Here is a 24,111-nt window from a genome sequence, read left to right on the forward strand (position 1 = left end):
CTGATGCAAAAGAGATATATTCATACACACATACGAAATGATAAATCATTCGAACAGGTTCGTTGATTTCCAAATTGAGCGCAAGATCTGAAGCGCTCTGGTGCCGGCCGTCGTCCACACACACCGCCGGCCGGGAGATACCGACAAGCTCGCGGGGAGTTGTGAGTGTTGTCAAAAATATAAATGATTAATTTTTCTTGCCCGATGGGAGAAATGCCAGACCTGGAGAGACCAAGACGTGAACGCCGAATCTTCGGCCGCCCTAGCAGGTACGTACGGTGGGGGGAATCTGTAATTTCCACTTCACAATCTCGATTGGATTGGATCGAATCGCCCTGTGTCCGACCGAAAGGCGGCGAGGAAACGACGGGGAATGCTCTCGCGAAAGAATGAGAACCGGTTGAGGATTTTTCGAAAACAAGAAACACCTTGAAGCCGAGAAGTAAAACAACGCGCCAATACAATTTGGATCCTCATTTATCATGTGGTAAATTAAGAGAGAGCACACGGGGAAGGAACATAGGTCGTATGCTGCGAAGTCTTGCGCGAGACCAATGATGATCCACTTGTTGAAACTCACAGTAGCATTACGGTTATTGTTCTGATTTTGTGCTTTGCTCTTCATGAATATGATTTTAGTATGTGTCTAAATCTATTTTTAGGCAACCTTATTTCGATGTCACGATGTTTTCTTGTTCAAGCTGACTACACAAACTTTCTGCATAGTTTCTATTTGTTGTTCAATATTATATGACTAGCAATCATTTTCGTGGGCATCACTATCATTGTCAATCAAATTGAAGTTTAAATTATTTCCATCGATATTGAAAATATGAACGGACAATCAACGAATTAAGACCCAAACCAGTTTATTGACAGGTTCGATACTGGTCGATCGATAACATATAGGGAGCAATGTGTAAATACCATTTCCAGCAATGATATGTACTGGCAGCAGCGGCCGGCTTTTGTATCATTTCATGAGCTGTCAAAGATGACAAATTGTCGTTCGATAAATACGGAGTCGAATACGTATGGCATATATATATCTTAACAACGCTTGGCTTCCTATTTGGGATGATTGAGTGTAAACTTTTGAAGTAGATGAATTGGAGCCTTAAAATGGTCAATTATTGAAATCGATTTGTGCCTGTTAATTGAACGATCGGAAAAATTGAACTTTTATCTTTTGGCTTCTCAGACGAAATAAAATGTCTAAGTTTCAATGCGGACATTTTAACTTTCACATATTTTCAAGTTTTTGCCTAAATACCTCGTCGTTGAAGTATAATATGTCATCCACCTACGAGGGCTTGGCCTTGGCCTAGTCGCCGCTTCGTCCGCCCGCTTCGTGATGTCATTGTAGTCGATACTGCAGCGAACTGTCAAGTGGTTACTATGGGTGTAGACATCATCTACCCTCCAGATCGAACTAATTGTTAGTCTAGGGTTACAAAAAGTATCGTCGAAGTTCAACTCCGCTTCGTCCGGTTGAAGATACTTATAGTGCCGACATCGAGCCACATCGACATCCAGCATGGCCGTTCAGTGCCTTTTGAAGGGTCGGCGCCCTTTGGTTCTTCAAACCATTTCCCTATTCCATGACCCAGGCATTGAAGCATGAAAATCCCCTGTTAACTTTGGCCACCACGAAGTCCTGGTAAGTACTGGACGCCAACTCATGCGCGTTGTCCATATCGCCGCTGTGAATCCAATTTAGAGTTGATACCTATCCCTCACTCAGTCCCTGCCAGATACAGCTGTTGTTGAACTGCGTCAGAGTGGTTCTTCAGGCATGGGTTCAGGTTTAGCTGCGTTAACAGCGATTTCTCAGTTGTGGCTCTTTTGAAGGTCGGGTACAATAAGCCTCCCATCGCGTCGGGCGCTTGCTGCTCGCGAATTACCCGCAATAAATCAGGCACTTGGGAGGGTTTGTGCAACCTTACGCCTAATGGCTTTCACCTCCACACCCGGATAAAAACTAACCATAGGGAGTTTGGTGAAAACCATTCCTGCACCATACAGTGTACCAGCTACAATAATGTATATTGTAATGAAATGGTTCACTAAAAGCTTCGCACATTGTAGCTACTATACATTTACATTCGATTTTTATGTAACACTATATTATACTGTTTTTCTTACATTTGAACCATTCATTTTTCCGAAACATTATTTTTCCGTGCATTTTTAATTATTTATTCAGTTTTAGAGTTTTTCCGAGCTTTGTTTTGTTGATCTTTGTGACTTTTATGATGCAAAGGAAAGGAATGAAAAAAGTGAATAAGTTGAAACATCAATTTAAAGTTAATAAAATGTTTAAATAAGTAGTAAACCAGATGTCCTAAGAATCGCAGATCCAAGAGATATGGCGGGCTAGGTATGTAGAGTGCGATGAGAGGAATACGATTGACGAACTTTATCTTTGACGTAGAGCCATCTTTTACATATTGACTGGACTGAATACTGAAAGAAATTCTAATATAGGTTCGTCTGTGGGTTCGCTTCTTAACCTAACTTATTCTTGAATCGAACTTGACAGTTTTCTAATGAGTTGTTAAATACATACGTGTATTTCAAACTTTAGTCAAACTGGAGCCTCAATATTGCAATAACGGTTATGCACGCTGTAATGATACTTATGTACCTCGTCACCCACTTCATGCAACTACATTAGTGGTCTAATAATGCTTAGCGCGCTCGGCATAGTTCCATCATGCCGCTCAAAGTGTTGCCACAAATAATGCTTAGTTTGCGAAACCCGGTTATCTGGCTGGTGGGGCATGGGAGCCTAAGCTTCAACTGTTAATGCAATCAGAGAGTACTCAGACCTCGACTCAGACTTAGACGTGGGCGATCCAATATATGAAGGGTTATCCAAAACGCTCTGGAGAATTTCCAAAGCGCATTCTCATAATGCTAGTAAGCCTAAGATGCCATTAACAGGAGGAAAATGACAAGATAATATAACATTACATGGTTTATGTAATGTAAACCAATACAACATAACAAAAGAGAACCATTCCAAAACCATTTAATTAAATGTATAACCAGTGGTGAAACTACAATTAAAAACAATATATTTACGGTACATTTTGTTGTTTGAAACCATACGTGTACCATACAATGTACGGTTTATTAAAACCCACGTATCAGTATTTACAACAATTCATTTACAATATAATGTATGGTTTTGCAAAAAAATATATATGGAGAAAAATATTTTTATATATTGTTACGATACTTAACAACCCGTATAGTATATTGTAAAAATCTTATTTACAATTTACTGTATGGTGTTCTACATTACATTTTATTGTTTTTGTATTTTTATTTTTACAGTGGTTTCTATTGTAAAAATATGGTTTTAAATAGTACTGTTACAATACAACGTTCGGTTTTTCTACTGTATTTTTTATTCGGGCATCGCCTACACAGCTTGATCCTGTCAGGACCTTTACAGTCGCACGACTTGTGTCCCGATTTGAAGCAAATCTTCGGTGACCAACGAATGCCTTGTGGACATACCGACCAGCCCACCTTGAACTTCTCTATCTTGACGGCCTTGTTACCGTCCACAATAGGTGACTGATCAAAGGTCACATGTGTCCCAAGCAGCACACATGTCAGCAAGGAGTGTCGACAGCGCAGGTTTTTGGTTGTCCAGGAGCTACATTCATGTAATTCTAACTCAAAGGTAGAATAATTTGAAAATGACTCATGTACAACCAAAAACCTGCGCTGTCGTTACTTCTTTGTAGCATGTGCTTGGGGTCCCTGCCGGGCCTTTCCGTAACCGAATGGCTGCGGTAGCATCCTGCACCTCGGCCTGCCCTGTTCCCGCATTGCCGTGATGAGCTCTTCCGCATCCGTGATCTCGTAAAGGATTTTGATATTTAGAGTCGTTTCAGCGATGAGATTCCTTACCTCAACATCTTCTTCAAGGACGCTTTCCGACAGACACTTGTAAGCGGAACCCTGTAAGCAGAACGGGTTTGGTTTCGCTTGAGCAGCAGGATCATTTCGCCATGCGTACGACGTCTCCAAGATCTGTGAGCTTGGCATAGCTCCTTATCGTTTGTAAGGCCTCTGAGTATTTAGACTCGTCCGTGTTGATGACGTTGGTGTCGCCCTAGCTTCGTACCTCTTTCCTCTTTTCTCGTTTCCTCTTTCCTATTCCTCTTTTTCTTCTTCTGCCTGTGCACTAGTGTTCAGGTGACATCCTTATTATTATTTTCATTGACTTTTTATTATGGGGAAATTCAGCCCGAGGCTGGTTCATCCGCGTATGTAAAGTAGGAGAGTGGGAAGTAGGAAAACGTAGGTGAGTGGGAATTGTTACAATGTATTGGTGCTTGTACGACCCAGACAGGCATGCTGAACGTGCACTACGCCAACGTGGTGCGAAAAACCTAACATCTTAGGAGGGTTAACAGAGCTTACGGTGTGATGTTGATTGTTTGGCTTTCATAGTATGCAAGTTTCGTATCGAGTCCAAGGTCATAGCAAAAGTCGTGGTTATAGGCGATATGGTCATTTCAAATTCTTTTACAAGTCCAGTGTAATTGCAGGTGTTCCATTAACGTAAGGAGACTAACCTATTTCTAGAAGTTTATCAGCTGGCGTTCTTTTACCGTATCATTTTGGAGGGTGCTGTCGATAAAGGTAATCTCGTGGGTCGTTCTTAAGTGCTCCAGGGTGGGACAGCTGATGAGAAAGTGTTTGGCTGTATTTTGTGTTCCGCATGTTTCATACTTAAAGTGGAATCCGCTCCCTGGGCAACCCATGTCATGTGATAAACGTGTATGTAAATGACTTCGTACGCGAGAGGACAACCTGTTCTCGGCGAGAAGGTTGATCTTACCAGGTGATCGTGGGGTTTTTGATTTTTCAGAGGAACAGCTCTCTTTTTCGGTACCATGCTCCAGACCAGGCAGTCAACAGTTGCTCCTTAACCCTCCTTGTGCATTAAAGCCATTTTTTACCCAAACCGTGCACTACGTCAGCGAGCTGTTCCCAACGTGATGCATTAGGAAGGTTAAGTCAAGACTTAAGGTCATCGCGAGGAACCTTTCTTGTTAGTTCCGGGCTGTTACGGCCAATGCCAGCGAGTGTGTCAGCTCGCTCGTTGCCGAGGTTGCAGCAGTGACCGGGGACTCACATGAATGTAGTTCTGGAAGATGTATTCTCCAAAGCTACTTGAATTTTCTGGACGAGCGGGCTCGGATTTGTAATTGCAAACAAAACGCTGTCAGAGTCACTGACGACCAGCATCGGATTGTCGCAGAGTGTCTTCTTCTTCTTTATGGATCTACGTTCTTACTGGAGCTTGGAACTTAGTGTTCTTTGAACAATTCCACAGTTATTGACTGAAGGGTTTTCTTTGCCTTTGTCTGAATTTGTACAGGCAAGGACAATGATACACTATGCCCAGGGAGTCGAGAAAATTTCCCCGACTGGATAGGGAATCGAACCCGCCCTCTCCGGATTGGCTATCCATAGCCTTAACCACTTTCTTCAACCCGGGACGGATTGGCCTTTCCAGGTCCACTCTTCCCAGATTTCGGGGTCGCCTGGCCGGGATCAGACGGACTGGCATGGCATTATTGGTCTTTACAGAAAAGGGCTCTGTCATCAACTGCGACATCAGAAAGCAAAAAACGACCAGATCGAAGTACATGGTTTCGAGTAGAGACAGAGGTAAGTATATATGTATTAGTAAAGGCGATTGGTTTGAAGTTGCTGAAGAATAATGTATCTTGGAATATTCACGCCATGTGACAATGGCGTTTCACTCTCAAATGCATGTTAAGAACTTAGCTGAATGCACCAACTTTAAAGCTTTCTGGTAATTGGAAGTTCCTGGTCCACCGTTACTGCACTCTTACTGGAGTTCCAGATGATTCAGGTCAAATCCTGATTTACACCCTATTCGGCAGTGTGCTGTTACCTCTTCTGATGGTGCTATTGCGACTGCAGTGAAAATTAATTTTATCGTCCGACGATTTATTGCACCCACTTGGTGGTGGCCGCAGCGAGGAGTTCGAAGAGAGAACCCATCGGCGCGGCTCTTCGGTCGGTTAATCTTACACTCTCCCTGGAGGGCATGCTAAGGCGCAGATTAGTGCTTAACGTCAGTAGCATAACTTCTTTTCCTCCGAAGTGTTTTTTTTTTCATCTGCTGCTTCCAATTTAACAAGACGGAAATGAGCTGAGAATGAAAACGACCAATAGATTAACCAATAAATTAGATCCTCCTTCGTGGGGCTGTGCGCGGTTGGTTACGTTGCGCTGCTGCATGCCATGGTGATGTATTTCCCTAAATTAATGGCCGAACCGTACCTTGTTGATGGATGGAATTAATTGGGTGGTATTAAAGATTGGAACACGGAAAACCGTCGGAGCAGGAATTGCAAGTGAGACGTAAATATTTTAAACATTCGGTTCATTAATTCTACCTGGTTGTCGGTTAGGCTGACGCTGCTGACACGGTGGTACTTGCTTAAGCACCGCATAATTCCCTCTTTTAGACACACCGCACAGTCGGATTATCTGGCTAACCTAATTAAGAGTGTAGTGTATGTTTACGCCGTTCCGCTTGGCGCTCCGGCCGGCCGGCATTGGCGGCATTGCGTTGCTGATTTATGGAAAAAGATTCCGCCGCGCGCCATCGGTTCTTTTATCTAATCAGCTACACTACTTTTGGCGTGTAAATGCAAGATTACAGTATAAACTAATTATTTTCTTGTACTTTATTTTTCCAGGTGGGCGATTCTGTGCCTTCGGTGGAGCAAATCGGTTCGCCGGTTGCTGAACAACGATCTGAGCGGCGATCCGCATGCCGAAAAGTCCGAATCGTCGTACAATACGTTGTTCCAGCTGGCCGCCTGGGGACTTCCGGCACTGCAAACTGTGATTGTGCTGGTGGTACGACTGGTCGATGCGGATGAACTTTTCGGTAAGTTTCTTGAAATATTCTACATTCAGAATACAGTTAGAATATTCATGTCATATTTGTAATTAGCATCGTTTGCAAGGAAGTATGCGAACGAGACTGTCGATCGTTGTTGTCGTATCGTCAGGTCGATCCGTATATAAGGCGTGACTAGCAAAAAAGCTATAACTGCTCTAAATATTGAACGTGTGAAGAATTAGCTCAGGTTAAAATTCACAAATAGAAAGAAATTTAAAAAAAATCTAAATGTTGAAACTTCACTGATACATTATATTGAGATAATAAAACATTCAAATAATCCAATCAGAACCCTTTTTTGTAAAATCATGTGTTCTATAAGTATTCAAAACAGATTAAGAAAAAAAACGATACACGATCTTTCTCCTACTTTCAACACAGGGGTACCGCTGCGAGTTATTTATTCTACTTTTAACGCATAACATGGCCCCCCCGATTAGGCAAGTTTTATCATTCTCCAAACAAACATCGAAACAAACACGTACAATTATCTCCCGAAAGAGAGTGCACCTAGCATGTCAAATGCGCGATAATTCCTTGCCAGTCCAGGTCGGTTTGGGTGCACCACCGGTAAACCGAAACAAACCAGGCGGCACCTCATTAAATTTCCATGAGCGTTTGCTTCAATTGAACTGCACCGGACTTTCTTCTGCCGCTGCGCGTTCATCCCTCCGAGTCCATCTAAGCCTGTGCCAACAAGCGCAGCCGACCGACCGACGACCGGTTAAACTTTAAAATATACGAGTATGTCTTTTTTAGTGTCGTCTTCCACCGCCGCGCCGATCCAGGTCCGGTCGGTTCGGTTCGGTAGGTTGATCCACCAAATAAGAAACTATTTAGTCGGCTCTTAAACGGGTGGCAGTGGAGAGCACCGTGGATATGTTTAAATCAGAGGTTATCAACTCCCTCTCTGCACTCTGCTCACTCACTAGAGCAGTGTTAGAGTTGAGTTATCACCACTTAGGGGCTGTCCATAAACCACGTGGTTATTGGAAGGGGGGGGGGGGGGTTCGGCCAATGACCATTTTGTATGGACGAAAAAAAATTTTTGTATTGAATCACTAAAATTATTTTTCATTACAGTACTCCATTCCAAATCATCAGGGTTAAAAATTCAGCTGTTTCTAAAAACAACTGTATTAATCCTCGGGATTCTTAATCACAAATCCTCGAGGTTCCCAGGAGTAATCCTCATACCAAGCTGAGTTACAGTATACTACAGTAGAGGAATTCACTAAACAGCGTAAACTGATTAAACTGATTAAACGTCGCGATCACCAAGGCAATCTTTGATTATTTCATTCGCAAATCATGAAACATTTCAAATAAGCAGAAAATCATGGCTTACGCAGCAATTTAATCTGTTTGGTGAGTACCCCTAGTGAAATTTTGTTGAAATTCAAGATTTTTTCCACACTGACTTAAGGTGAAACATCAAGAAATCCCAATGCAATTTTTCATGCAAACTTTAGAGGCACAAATCTGACGAACAAAGCATCGAGCCAAGCCGCACTTGTTTTTCCTAGCTTTGCCCACTTGCAAAAAGAGGCAGCTTTTACAAATCGAGAGCATTTGTTTGCGAATTTCCAAGATTGGTGCTCTTGAAAACGTGAGCAGGGGACCAAGTCGGCCATTGTGGCAGCCATGTTTGTATTCTCTGAAGTTTCTCCTTAATGTTGGATATTAGCTTCTTAAACGATGTTGAGATTATTTTATATTCTGAATCTGCACGCCAAACTTAGCCAAAATCCACATTTTCATGATTTTTTGGTGCCCGGGAACCTATTTAAAAATCAATTTGAAGTTTGTATGAGAGCGATTTGTTGGATCACCTCTCGTCGGATTTTGTACTGGGCGAAGCTGTCAAGCAGTTGCTCAGCTGTCAAAAAGTGATTTCAAAAAACTCTTTGAAATAGATTTTAGGTATAAACATAAAGTTCTTAAAATTTGAAAAAAATCATAGTGGCTCAGAAAACAGGTGCTCTTTTGTGAAAAATAAAAGAAAATAAAAATTGAAAAACCCAGTTGTGTTTTTTTAATAGAATTGGTCATCAGTATGCAAACCGGATTTTCGGCGAACACCAAACTTGCGGTTATGGTGGTTGTTGGCGCGCCAAGTTGGGCTGGCAACCCTATCAATAACTTAGCGCAAATAATAGCTCAATAGGCACAACAGTGCATTGTTACGAAGTAGTTTGGCGGAGAAGATCGAAGTAGTTTGTAAATGGTTTGAAACCTACCAGAATAGAAACACTAAGATTTGTAAGTGAATTTATATTAGTTTAGGAGAAATAATTAATGATAAATAAACTTGATTTCAGTTTGAGCTGATCAACCAAACAACGGTTTTATATCTGCTACAAAGAATTAGTGTCGTGATTGAATCACTCCCCGCGCTTCAACAGTGGTTATGCGGTATTCTTTCAATATACCCAATTTTTTGATCACAGATTCTTCTGGAGCCCATAATTGGCTCGATTTCCAAGGATAATGTGCATTCGAATTATGAAGCCGATGAACTAGTAATGCTCTTGAACTTTGTGTTCAGATCATTTCTGGATGACTAGCCGTATGTTGAAGAAGTGAAAACATGTGAAAACTGAGGACCAGCCGTTGATGAAGCTGGATAAATTCCTTTCTTGGTTCGACAGAAGGCGGCCAGCAGGGATGGGAACACTCACTTGCTATTTTCTCAGCTCAGAAGCATCGTTTTATACCATACATCGTTTCTTGATAGCATGCTCTGATAAACAAGCTGATAAAATAGCAAGTGAGTGTAACTTTTTGCAAGTGAGTGTTCCCATCCTGGGTGGCCAGTATAAAGGAAGTGCCGGTAGTTCGGAACCATCTCCACAAACCGACTACAAATCATGATATCATGACCTAAATGATGATTATCATGTATAGTTATAACCTTTACCAGAAGTCATGATTACGATAACCTATTCTCGTTTTCAGAAATATAATATTACGACGCTTAGACATGACATTAAGTCAAGATCATATTAAGCCGAGTCATGAAATCAAGACTTTGATTACTGTAAACATGACACCGAGTCATAAAATCATGGAACATAACAATTTTTACACCGTTAAACGTTGCGCAATGCAAGCCTGTCATTCATTTTGTTGTTTATTTTCATACTTTTTGAGTTTAAAGCGATAAATTAAAAAAAAAGGCTATCTTCTTAATTTTAGAAGTGCTTACAAGATATAGAAAGCCTTCAACATTTCCACTGCTTGCCCAGCTACCGTGAAGCTGGAAGGGTTGACCGTGTTTACATCAAACGATTTGGTCTTGTTGACGTTAATGGTAAGACCTGCCGCCGAGGAGCGATTGGATAGATCATCGAGCTTGCTCTGCATATCAGATCGCCGTTGAGTTAGGAGAGCAACGTCACTCCAGCAACGACCCAGATGGGATCGGATCCCTGTACTGTGCTTCAATGAGGCCGATGATTTTCTTAGGGACACCTTTACGCCTGAGGGCTTCCCACATGTTTTCGTGATTGAGGCGGTCGAAAGCTTTTTTGTAATGAATGAACACCAGATTGAGAGACTCTTGGAATTCATTGATTGCTCCAGGATGATACGGAGCGTGACAGTATGGTTCACACCAGATCGTTCGGCACGGAATCCTGCTTCCTGCCGTCGGAGAGTTGGGTCAATCTTCTCCTGTATTCAGTTAAGAATCACTTTGCAAATGACTATGAGAACGATACACAGTAACATGATGCCCCGCCAATTATCACATACAGTCAGGTCAGGTTTTTGTGAACCTAGCCGGAAAGTACATGTGTCGAAGGGCACAGTTTAAACTCTGTGTCGTTTAACGGTAACGGGCTGACGTGCTGAAGAATCGGAACACCCGGGCAGCTCAGATTCAAAGCGTTGTCGACAAGATGAGTGAATATGAGCAGCAAGATGAGTGACTGTGACTATTATAGGAGTATGATACTTAGCTTTAATATAGCCGGAGAGGAAACCCGTAGTAGTAGTCGGATACGACGCAATCAAGATCGGGTTCATCTTCTGGACCTGGACCAGCTTCTTTAGGATCGGCGCGTCAGTTAAATATGAATCATAAATTTCACACACTAGAATCATGAATCATGACTATTTTTTCTTGAATTAGGTTCACGATTCTAACGTAAGGTACACCGGAGCAAGTTGAAACGGGTGGGGCAAAATGAAACAGCGGATTAACGTAATGTAATGAAATAATGATAAATAAATTGTATGTCATATCACATAGTTTTTTACTCAAACAATCTTTTACCGATTTTTACGATTTGGATAAATTTCCAAATTGTATTGAAATCTATAACTCAAAATTTTGTGTTTCAACTTTCCCCGGTGTACCTTACATGCTTCAGGATTTCATGACGCAGATCGCAATTTTTTACCAGCAAAATATGAATCATAAATGAGTTAATAGTTTCAGCGTGAATGCTTCATGACGTCATGATCTTGTTTGCCATTTTTCCCTAAGCAACTGTCAAAAACGTAACGCTTAGGGTGCTTCACGACAAAATATGTCATGATATGACCTCTTTCATGATGTACCGTTCTTACACAGTTATGGATCACACACAGTTACGGATCACTTTGATGTTTAAAGACGAATATCTTGCTCAAAACATGTATTTCAACAAGAAATTCATTTTTGTAGCATGATCCTATTTGTTTTCTGAAATAAATAGTGATTCACAGGTGTTCAATCTGAAAAACAAATATATTTCAATACAACGATAGTGTTGTTTTCTCACATCTACCAGTAAATAGCCGATTTCCTTAAGAAGCTACTCCTGCGGTGGGAAGTTCTAAAAGTGTCGAAGTCCATCAATTTTGATATAAAAATCGCTCGTAAACCTTGGATAAGATATGTATGTATCTATTAAGCGAAGCTTTGATTCATCATGGGATTTAAATACTAAAATAATGTGACTTTCAACAGTGATCCATAATGCGAATCAGAAACTGATAGTTTGACGGTATTATGGATCACTTTAAACAAGTATAGATTTTTGCTGCACTCAACGCTCTTGTTACAATATTCTCATCTAAAAGTATCAAAAGTATCATTAGATAATACGCAACCTTAAAAAGCAGGTGTCTTAAAACACAGAATTGTAATAATAACACTTAAAATGGAGAGTATGACTGAACCCTAGTGGCGCACCTCTTGCGAAGTATATGGATTCGGGACTTTTTATTGTTTCTCTTTATTCCTGTTGTAAAATCGGGTACTCCATCAGTAAAATAATCAATACACTGCGTAGTTTAGTCTTACAAACGCAAATTTAATATTAGAGTTGGAATTTTGAGTAATGACACACTGATCCATAATATGGCAAAAATTGATCAATAATATGTTGGACTCTGTGGAGCTGATCCATAATAGGGTTTTCGGCAAACAATGAAATATTCCTTTTTTTGCGTGAAAATGACTTGCCATTATACTTCAAATGACCCGGTAAAGTTTGAATCAAAACATATCCAACTCTGCTTTCAAAGTCGTAGTTTTTGTTTTCTTTTATTTTTAATTGAATTTTGAAGGTCAAAAATACCACAAAGTGATCCATGACTGTGTAAACGGTGGATCCACTGTATTTCCATCAAATTAAAAATAACATTTTTTTTACGAATCAATGACTCATTTTGCCAGTTTCGCGTACTGGATTTTATTCCCGTGTAGAGACTACATCCGAGAGTCATCCTCCTTAAGGCCTAAAATCGCAGAGGAGCGATGGCGGTCTTTAACGATTAGATTTAGGCACTTTACGGAACACTTTTCGTAGCGTGAACTGACGGTTCTGTGACATACCAGTCGGAAGGCTGTTCGGGAAAAGGTCCTATTGAGGGAGGTTCAAGGGTCAGATATGACCTATAAGGTTTTCCAAGTGCTGTTGACCTCCTGCACCTCTCACTATTGACATTAACTGACTTTTTAATGCACTGGACGATGGCCGCCTACCGAAAATCATTTAGACCCTCCAATTATCTGTCTAGTTTCTTGGATGACCCGATCATTTGGTTAAAAGCCTATAAAATGAAGACAAATCTCTTTTTTTACGCGACGCCATCATGCTGTGATTAATTTTGCTCCATGTTATGTACAGCTAAATTTAGCAGTAGATGTCACGGTTACAGCCTAGAGGGTTTTCTATCGCTAAAGTTCGATATCTAACTTTAATCCTCGACTAGCATGACGCATGTTAAAAAAACAATAGTTCGTATACTAGAAAAGGCGAAAGAAAGTTTTATAAAAGTAGATCGAAACCTTAACCATGGCAGATTCTTCTTCACGGAATTTATCCAGGAATTTCTTTGGGAATTCCTCTAAAGATAAAATCGAAAATTTCTGTAGTGTTCTTTTATAAATTTCTCCTGGGTTTCTAGAGGAAATTGTCAATAAATTCTTTGGAGAACTTGGCCAGTAGGCTGCGGCTTATTTTTCAAAAGTTGTTGAAAGCTGGAATTCGTATGCTCTTCTGGATTCAAATGACTCAAAAAGAAAAACTTCTGAGTAATATTGAGATTTAGAGGTCGCGGGATCGCTTCAAAGTTGAGTTTTCGAGTAATAAAAAGATGTTTCACTTCAAGTGCCATAACTTTCTCAGTTTTCAATCTTTTTTTATGAATTTCTCACAAATTAAATTTTGAATAAACTCGTAGAACTTCATTTTTTCCAAAGCCACGCAAAATATGAGTTTTTGAAGATTTAATTCATTTTTTTTTCTCTTTACAGAAATTTTTAACCTTAGAGTCCTATAACTTTTTAACCGTTTGACTAATATTAATTTTTTTAGCTTGCTTTTGTAGATATTTTTGTTGCCTATCTTTGTCCTAAACAAACTTTTCATCAAAGTAGTCATTTTTATGATACTTTTCACCCAAAACTGCCAAAACATGCCTTAAAACTTGATTTTTTCATGCAAAATTGGAGTTTTCGACGATTATTTGCAATTTTTTACTCCAAACCAGATACTTAGCATCATATTTAAGGATATGGAACACATTGGAGGATTTTTTTTAAAATTTTTTTTCCTCGCATTTCGAACATGAAAATATTTTTTGATTCAGAACACTCTAAAAACTGAAGTTTAAGGCTTCCATATGATTATTGAGAATAAATTTTTCGCTTTGAGCTCGATACTAAGCATGAAAACTATTAAAATTTTGCCAAAATTCTGATTTTTCCAATAAAATACGTGTTGTTGAACGGTTTTTGGTATTCACCTATTTTGGGACGTTTTTTTAAGGTACAGTTTATTCACAGCATTTTTGGGCAACAAAAATATCTACAAAAGCAAGCTAAAAAAATTAAAATTGGTCAAACGGTTAAAAAGTTATAGGACTCAAAAGTTATTTTTTTTTAATAGAAGAAAAAAATGAATTAAATCTTCAAAAACTTATATTTTGCGTGACTTTGAAAAAAAATGATATTCTACGATCTTGTACCGACTTTTCGAACCCTCTAAGCAGAATACCCTCTATGAATGAGTGTAATCAGTTTTGTACCTTTTAATTCCGCCCTATGTTGCTTATCCTTTGACAGATACGCGTATTTCGACTACCACTTGTAATCTTCCTCAGTGTCAGTTATCCACTGGATAACTGACACTGAGGAAGATTACAAGTGGTAGTCGAAATACGCGTATCTGTCAAAGGATAAGCAACATAGGGCGGAATTAAAAGGTACAAAACTGATTACACTCATTCATATTCTACGAGTTTATTTGAAATTTAATTTGTGAGAAATTCATAAAAAAAAGATTGAAAATCGGTTGAAAATTGAGAAAGTTATGGCACTTGAAGTGAAAACACCTTTTTATTGCTCGAAAATTCAACTTTGAAGCGATTGCGCGACCTCTAAATCGCAATATTTTTGGCTTAAAATCAGATGTTTTACTTTTTGTGCCATTTGAATCCAAAAGAGCTTACGAATTCCAGGTTTCAACAACTTTTGAAAAATAAGCCGCAGCCTATTGTCCAGGAATTTCTACTGAAATTCATGTGGACATTTCATCGTTAATTTATCCAGGTGTTCCAACGAGAGATTCTACAAGACATATTTGGAGAATTATTCGAGGGCTTTCTTCGGAAACTTCTTCGAAGAACTGTTTCTGGGATTTCTCTAGGTAATATCGTTCGATTCTGCAAGGCAATCTTATGGAATTGGCTTTTTAAGCGATGTTGAGATAATTCCATATTCTGAATCTGTACGCCAAACTGAGCCGAAATCCAAATTTTCATGAATGTTGGAGCTCGGGAACCTATTTAAAAATCAATTTGAAATTTGTATGGGAGCGATTTGTCGAATCACCCCTCGTCGGATTTTGTACTGGGCGGAGCTGTCAAGCAGTTGCCCAGCTGTCAAAATGTGATTTGAATAAATCTTTTTGAAATTGATTTTAGGTATCAAAACAAAGTTCTAAAAATCTGAAAAAAATCATAGAGGCTTAGAAAAAGGTGCTCTTTCGTATAAAAATATAAAATAATTGAATTTTTCTAAATTTAAAAATCCAATTCAATAAGACATTTAGAAGATTTCTTCAAAAGTTCCTTCTAGGATTGAACCATATGTCCATTAAAAAAACATCTGGAGTGTCTATGGAGATTCCTTCGTGAATTCCATCAGAAATTGGTATTCCTTAACCTTTCAGGACGCGCGCCTGTTGGAACCTAAAACTGCACCGTGCTTGCGCTGTACACAACGAGCGAGGTTTTTAGGTTGTGTTGTACTTTTTACAACGGCGCGCATCCTGAAGGGTTAAGGAATTCATTATTGGTTTCATCCAAAGTAACAACTTTAATTCCTACATAGGTTTCATTTGAGACTCCTGCTGGAGCTCCTTCTGGGGTTCCCCAAAAGTTCTTCCTTAGATTGCAAAAAAAGTTTTTCTGGGATTTCATCAGGAGTTCATTTTGGGATTCGTCAAGGAGTTGGTCCCAACATTTATTTGTATTCTTTAGGGATTCGTCCCATATAGCCGAGGCGGTAAACGAACGGGTATTCAGCATGACCATGCTGAGGGTGACGGGTTCGATTCCCGGTCGGTCCAGGATCTTTTCGTAAAGGAAAGTTCCTTGACTTCCTTGGGCATAGAGTATCTTCGTGCCTGCCACACGATATACGCATGCAAAATGGTCATTGGCAGAGGAAGCTCTCAGTTAATAACTGTGGAAGTGCTCATAGAACACTAAGCTGAGAAGCAGGCTTTGTCCCAATGAGGACGTTACGCCAAGAAGAGAGAGAGAGAGAGAGGGATTCGTTCAGGATCCAGCAAGGAGTTTCTTCTAGGACTCCAGCAGGAATCGGTTTGAGATTTCTGTAGAAGTTCCTTCAAGAATTTATCCATGATTTCTATTTTAAACTCCATCAACAGCTACTGCAAGAAACTTTTTTTAAATTTCTCCAGGATTTCCTACTGTAATTCTTCTAAGTGTTTCATCTGAGAATCCTCCAAGAGCTCGTTTGGGAATCCTCAAGAAGTTCCTGCTGATGATTTTCCAGGAAATCCCGGACTAAACTCTTTTAGGAAACTCTAAAATACTAGTAACGAAATTCCTGGAGAAAATGGTCTCACGCATAATTCATCAACGGCTGAATGGTGTTTATTTTTAGTTTGATGAGTTCAGCTGCGATACCATCCTTACTTACTGTTTTCGGGTGGCTTTCAGTCTTATTAATCATGACAAGTACTACTTGTTTTATTCCGACGTTTCAATCATTGGACTCGGCCTTCTTCAGGGAATATAAACTTGCACCGTCCCTCGTATGTTGCAAGAAGCTTAGCGCTCACTTGAAAAAGGTCCAATGTCCAATGATCGAAACGTCGGAATAAAACAAGTAGTACTTGTTTTGGATACGTTGGAATTAAACAAGTAGTGCTTGTCTTGATTAATTGTTACAATGAAAAGTAACCCGAAAACAGTTGATTGGTCACTTCACGTTTATTCGTAAGAGGCTGCCATCCTTAACGCCGCCCAATTCGCCCCGAGGCACGGAGTCGCTGAAGAAAACGTTGACTTTTGATAGAGCTTCCATGTTTCTTAAGCACGGCACAACAGCTCCATTTCCTCGCATTCCGTTGGTTTTCGTTTGGGAACTCCTGCTTTATGCTGCAGGCTGCAGCTAGCAGCGAGCGATCGTCTTTGGCGGTCTTCCCGCTCCTTTAGCTCTATGAAGAAGAGATGATGATTATTCAAGGAGAGGGCTAAATCGACGACAAACGGGCGACTTCTCGAGCAGCATACGTAAACAGTAGTAGGTATAATGTCAATGTATGCTCCAAAGATGACGACGCAGGGGCTGGACTGGCTGTTAGCTGATGCCGCTAATCTAGATTCGGGTGTGTACTGACACATGTACGACGTAGATATGGTAGAGCCAGTCAGAGGGCTCTCGAGTCGATAAACCTGCTGCGTTGATGCGGTTTGTTGAACCATCTGCGCGTCGTCGTTGTCGCCGTCATTATTGTCGCTCGTACAGCACCTCTATAGCCTCAGATATCGGGCGGCCGCGCGAAGAATTTACTTATCACAAACAGTGATTTATAGCACGTTTTATTGCACCCGGTCATTCGGTGGTGCTTGGCGGGCGCACTGAACCCAATTCAAATATACCTAGAGCTACAACAATATCGCCGTATAAGTTATTCGGAGTTTGCCATCGGCCATCAAGGTGATATGTGGGAGATAAATGTGCCGCTGTTTGGCCACCTAAGTAATTAAACCGAGCGCAACTGGTTGTTAGAAGTGGATGTACTGTTCGTTTGTCAAATAGAGTAGAGCACCTGCGTAGCATTTAGATTTCGAGTTAGTTCAGGTGGCTTTTTTGAATGAATTAACTATTCCTTATCAGTGAACAGATCAGTTACACATCTACATGGTTCGTGTAATATGTACATTACTGGAGCTTAGATATTCACAGAAATTTGCTTGGCATGTAAACCTGCGTTACCCAGTATAAGTCAAAGAACATGACTTTCATCACAAGTTTACATGATATATTATGTAAACTTCTCAAAAGCTTCCTATCCCAACCAGTACCTCTAACAAGCCCGTCTCGCGCGTTGCCGTTCTCCACTCAGCATCTGATTAATCTTTGCTCACTAGTCACCTTTCGAAAAGCACCTGGAGCACAATTTCACAGTTCTCTTATCGCGTACACGCGTAATGCATGTGTGTAAGGCCAACAAGCATTTCGATTACCAGCCTATCGCAGATTACCTACTACTGCCGCAGCAAGCACCATCGACCGACCGTGTGTAGCACGTCGTCAAGTGTTGTTGGTCGTTGCCGATATCAAGTACCAACTTACCAAGAGGAAGAAGAGTAAACGACATGAAAAATCATCAGCATCGGCAGCAACAAGCATAAAATCTTGAATTAACTCTCTTGTTGCCCCCTTGCGGGTAGATGCATGCATATATGCCATTGCTGTTGCAGTTGCTGCTGCTGCTGGTGCTGGTGCGGTAAAAGTGCAACGGACATTAAAAATGTATAATTTATGCCTCAACGGCAGAAAGCTTTAAAGTTCTTACGCCCAGCGCGCAGCACGCATCTCCTCGGATACACCGCGGTGCACCCCCGGAGCGAAACCAGTCCGGCCTGCCATAAACCATCCCGCCTCGGTGGCTGCGGCTGTACCGTGCACAATGCACTTATACACCTCTTCGGTTTCGGTCCGGTCCGGTGAGAGGAAATGCATCTCAAGATCGTCCGAGACGGCCGGCATGCAGCATCCACTCGTCGCAAGCAAATTCACATCACTTGAATTGCGCTGCGCGTCGCCGCGGCCAATTCTCAACACTTCGCTCGTTCGAGAGCAATCTGGACGTGGCGAGGCGAGGTGGCGACGACGTTGCCGGCCGGCTTCTTCCCTATCACGATGTGAAAAGGAGCTAATTCAACGCTCTCTAGTAGGCCTACTACCGACCGAAGCAAAATGGAAACCCCTGGAGGCCCCCGTGTGGCCCAGTAATAATACAAAATAAATCAATTTCCGAATGAGGAGTGAATTAACATTATTATAAATATGCAGCACACATGCATTGCATACGTGTGCGATGCAGAAAAGCGTTAACAACTTGAGTTCTGCGCTCGTGAACAGAAGGAATCTGCTATGGCAGTGCCTGTAGAGAGCGAGAATCAATTTGCAAACTAAACGAATGCACGGTTAATGAATGTAAGACTACTCCAGCCGGGGTGTCGACGGGTGTTTTATTGTTTAGATGAAGTGAGAAAGTAACAAGGAAAACATTTTCACGATCGATGATCGTGCACCATACTTTAATGCATTTTGTTAGACATTTGCTAACTACATCTTATTTGATGTAGTTTGAGTGGCTTGGCTTATGTCATTCATGTACTTTTCCTGCACAAGTAACCCTCGAGCGATCGCGCTGTGGCTATTTGTACAACACGTTAAAAAAATCTCGCTTTTTGTACTCAGCATTAGCGTGGTGCTGGCGGTGATGGTCAACCGCGCGAGTTACGGAAGGATAGCTAAGGCTGCCGGCGTTTCCGGCTCACTTCAGCCTTGACCTGAGCCCAGGTCCTTGTTGAAGCTGCTGAAACATGCAAAAGCAGCTCTATCCTTCTTGATCCGTTGACGATCTTAGTAGCACCGTTTGACGCTATTTGGCTGCCAAGATATTGAAAGTTTTCTCCATTGCTTGCTCAGCTACTTTAAAGATGGAGGGCTTGTCCTTGTTGACACCCAACGATCATCGTCTTGCTGACGATAATTATTAGATCCGGAGCAAGGAAGCATTCGGACTGGTCTTTGAACTTGTTCTGCACATATTAGAGCGGTGCGGCGCCGTTGTGCTAGTATATGGCAACATCATCAGCTAGATCGAAGCCTTATTCACTCTTTGTAAGTAAGTAATTCCCAACATTGGGACCTTGTATCGCTCCATTACGTAGCACTATAAAGGCGTATCTAAAAGCCTCATGCGATTCAATGAGATAGGTGATTTTATCAGGAACTCCTTTACGTCTCACGGCGTCCTACAGGTTTTTGAAGCTCGGTGTTCTTAAAATTCGTTGACTTGCTCCAGAATGATACGGAGCGTGACAATATGGTCCACACATGGTTTATTTCCGATCGGAAAAGTCACGGTGTCCCAGATACCTATTACGGCAACGTAGACGTAACTTCTGGTCAGCTTTGAACATTTCTGTTGACATGCGATCGACACTGGAAGAGTGGAAGCCTTGTTGGATTTCACAGTTTGGACGACGAGTGTCCTCTAGTATCCTCTAGTAAACCGAGTAACTGGTCCTGTAACAATTCCCAGAATACCATCACTACTCGTACACTAGTCTACTGAAAAGGCTATATGTTCAGATTCACTCCAAAAATGACTTTTTAATAGAAGGTCGAGGGTCGAGTAAAATATACCAACCAACTCAGCTCGACGAATTGAGGTGATGTCTGTGAACTTCAATCGTACGGCAATAAACATCGACCGACGCGACGGTTCATTCGGCACCGAATCTGATGCCATTGTTTCCTATTGAAAATGGTTTGGATCGGCCCATCCGTTCCGGAGTTATGACCATCTAAGTGTTCCGAACCCCAGGAAGGGACCAAATATGAAAACGTTACAAACCCATGCATGCGACACATCAAACCGTGGCATTTTTGATAATCTGATAAACGGTAAGCAGAAAAATAGTCTCAAACCATATCTGAACTGGTAGTGAACCGGAACCGGTTCAGGGTGTCTCACCGAAAGGGATCAAATCTAGAAGTGAACTAAACCCATGTATGCGACACTTCAAATTACGGCTTTTTAGGTAACGTGATGAACAGTTAGCAAGAAAATAGTCTTAAACCATATTTGGGTCAACCGGTTGTGCCCCGGAACCAGTTCCAGGTGTCCCACCGTTAGTGATCGAATATGAAAGTGTACCAAACCCATGCATGCGAAACATTCAATCAAGGCTTTCTGATAACCTTATGACCAGTTATCAAGAAAATAGCTTCAGGCCACATTAGAGACTACCCGTGCTTCTTAGGAATTATGAAAGTGAACAAATGCAATGCCAGCAATAAATCAAATCATGCTTTTTTGATAGCCTTATGAACGTTTGAACGTTGGAGAAGACCAATAGTGAAGAAATGCTCGAAGTCTTCATGCATGAAAGTGAACGAAATATTGATAACACTAAAGCGATCTAATCAAATCACACTATTTCACATTACTGAATCCAGTATTGGACAAAACAATAAGACCACCAGCCGTTATTCATACAAATGGCCAATTTTGACGATACGGTGCTCGGTTTCTAGTGAACCGATTTGACTGAAATTTTGACAGTCGCAATGGAGTTTCGTGAATTTTAAGTTAAATTTAATTGATTGAGTTATGTTCAGTGCATCAAAAGTTACAGATATACGATACGACAAAATAATAGGACCGCCTCCAGATTGCCATTACTTACTTGATACTTGATGGGCTACAACTCGTAGTGGTGAGTCTATGCCGAATGAAGTATCCGCCTCCACTACTGGCCTCGGTCCTGGGCCAATCGCTTCCAGTCGCCCTGAACGTTTAGAGTCCTTAGGTCCTCTTCAACTGCAAAAGCCAACGTGTGCGCGGCCTTCCACGAAGCCGACGACCCCTTCCTGTTTCCCTGCTGAATATAATTTTAGCCTTTCGTTCCTCCGGCACACGAGCTACGTGTCCAGCCCACTGCAGCCTGCCGTGTTGTATTCGCTTCACTATATCCATCTCTTTATATACCTGGTACAAGTCGTAGTTCATGCGACGCCGCCAGATGCCGTCCTCCAGTTTACCGCCGAGTATTGCTCGCAGCACTTTACGTTCAAAGTCTCCAAAAGCTCTCCGATCAACTTTTTTCAACGTCCACGTTTTATGACCGTATAAAGCGACCGGAAGAATCAGAGACTTGTACAACGCGAGTTTTGTCTTCGTTTGCAGCCTGCGGGACTTCAGCTGGTTTCGCAGACCGAAAAATGCCCGATTTGCAGCCGCAATCCGTCTTTTCACCTCGCGGGTGACATCATTATCGCACGTCACTAGAGTACCGAGATAAACAATTTCATCCACAACTTCAAACTTTTCCCCACCTTGCACCACTTCGTACCACTATCACGGCCGGACCGACGTTGACCACCAGCAATCATGTACTTAGTCTTTGTAGTGTTAATCGTAAGTCCAATCCTCGCAGTCTCCCTCTTAAAAGGTACGAACGCCTCTTCCACGACCCGACGGTTGATTCCGATGATGTCGATATCGTTCGCGAAGCCCAGGAGCATATGCGACTTTGTGACAATGGTTCCGCTCCTGTGCACACCAGCTCTCCGTATCACTCCTTCCAGTGCTATGTTGAACAGTAAGTTCGAAAGAGCATCGCCCTGCTTCAGTCCGTCAAAGGTTACGAACGATGACGAAATTTCATCCGCAACTCGTACACTTGGTTTCGATCCGTAAAGCGTCACACGAATCAGTCTAATCAGCTTCGCCGGAAATCCATGTTCGATCATAAGCTCGGCCGGGTATTCGTCCTTCCCAGCAGCCTTGTTGTTCTTCAGTCCCCTAATGGCTGTCTTGACCTCGTCTAGCGTTGGAGGTTCCACAGCTTGTCCGTCGTCGTCGATTTGAATTCTGTCCGTCGCACTTCCACTCCCACCGTTCAACAATACCTCGATGTGCTCTCTCCACCTGGCAGCCACCATTGTCTTGTCTGCCAGCAAGTTTCCATTACGGTCGTTGCACATGATGGGAGAAAGCGCTGTTTTTCTCCGCACGCCATTGACAGTCTCGTAAAATCTCCGCATATCATTCTGTTCCATACTCTCTTGCGCTTGAGCAATCACATTTTCCTCGTGCTCTTTTTTTCTTTTTGCGGTGGATTCGTTATTCGGCTACTCTTGCTTCCCTATATCGCTCCCTGCTGTGCCGGGTCCCCGACACCAACATCCGGCTTCTGGCAACATTCTTCTCGTCCGTTACCCTTTGGCACTCCTCGCCGAACCACCCGTTCCTACACGGAACCGCCAAACTACCCAAAATTGAGTTCTTTTGACGCAATCCCATAGTTCGGCCCAATAAGCCAAATTTGAGTAAATCGATTAAACTCACACTAGGTAAATTGCCTTCACCTCCAGCAAAAACATTTACTTAAGAGTAGGTAATTTCAACCCAAGACCCCTCCTCATTCAACCCAAATTTGAGTAAACCTGCATTTACCCAAAATTGGCTTATTGGGCTCAAGGACCCCCGTTGGGTAGATGCATCTCTGTTTTTTTGACAACATCGGTGAGGAAAAGAGGGAAAACAACCTAATTTTGGGTAACAAGTTTATTCGATATACTCAGCTTTGAGTAAAATCGACCCAAAAATTAGGTAGTTTGATTTCTCCGTGTAGGTCGTCTTTGAGCAGTACCTATCACCTCTCGCGCTGCTGTACTCATCGCTCCGTGGATAGACTCCCACAGAGTGTTGAGATTATCGCTCTCGTTGATCTCACTCATCCGCTCGTCCAGCTTCTGGTGATAGTCAGCTACCGTACCGTCAATACGCAGATCCGCTCGTTGATCGGCTCCCACCTCATAACTCGCTTCATCTGTTTCCCGAACACTATGAATCCGACCCCATGTTCTGCCTTATCGCTGCCGATGTGGTAGATGTTATATTGGTGATGGGATCCACCGCCCTGAATCCACGTTCACCAGTTTTGGGCCACTGCACTTCCTGTATAGCAGCCACGCACACACCAACTTTCTGCAATTCACGAGCGAAAAGGCTCACTCGTCCAGGTTCATTTAAGGTCCTGACGTTCCGAGTTTCCAAGCGTAGTCATTATTTCGTTGCCGGGTCGGTTTCCGAGAGTATCGTTCGCATATTCTATTTTTTACTTCATTTTGATTGCCATTAAAAATGATAAATATGAGTCTCTAATCGAGCCCTGGAGAAGGTCCCAACAAGGGCCGAAACATTGACAAAGATTTGAAATGATCAACACAAGGTTTCTTTTACCGTAATGCAGTTAGATTTCCGTGATCAATTTTATAAAACTTCCGATAAAACTGATTCATGCATCAAAACCTCTTACCAACCTTTATAAGTACATCTTTCGGCTAAACCGACCGA

The 24,111-nt window shown here is 41.8% G+C and overlaps 1 protein-coding gene across 5 annotated transcripts in view; it reads left to right on the plus strand.

Moving 5' to 3' along the window:
* The window catches only part of LOC109420001 (frizzled-4), a 158,644-nt gene that overhangs the window by 97,367 nt on the left and 37,166 nt on the right, over positions 1-24,111 (plus strand). For all 5 annotated transcript variants that reach the window (XM_062851130.1, XM_029855295.2, XM_062851131.1 and 2 more), the window contains one exon: positions 6,765-6,958. In XM_062851130.1, coding sequence (XP_062707114.1) covers positions 6,765-6,958 — 194 coding nt within the window. The remainder of the gene's footprint in view (positions 1-6,764; positions 6,959-24,111) is intronic.

Source organism: Aedes albopictus, chromosome 2 (genome assembly GCF_035046485.1).
Source record: "Aedes albopictus strain Foshan chromosome 2, AalbF5, whole genome shotgun sequence".
In the NCBI taxonomy this organism is placed as follows: Eukaryota; Metazoa; Arthropoda; class Insecta; order Diptera; family Culicidae; genus Aedes; species Aedes albopictus.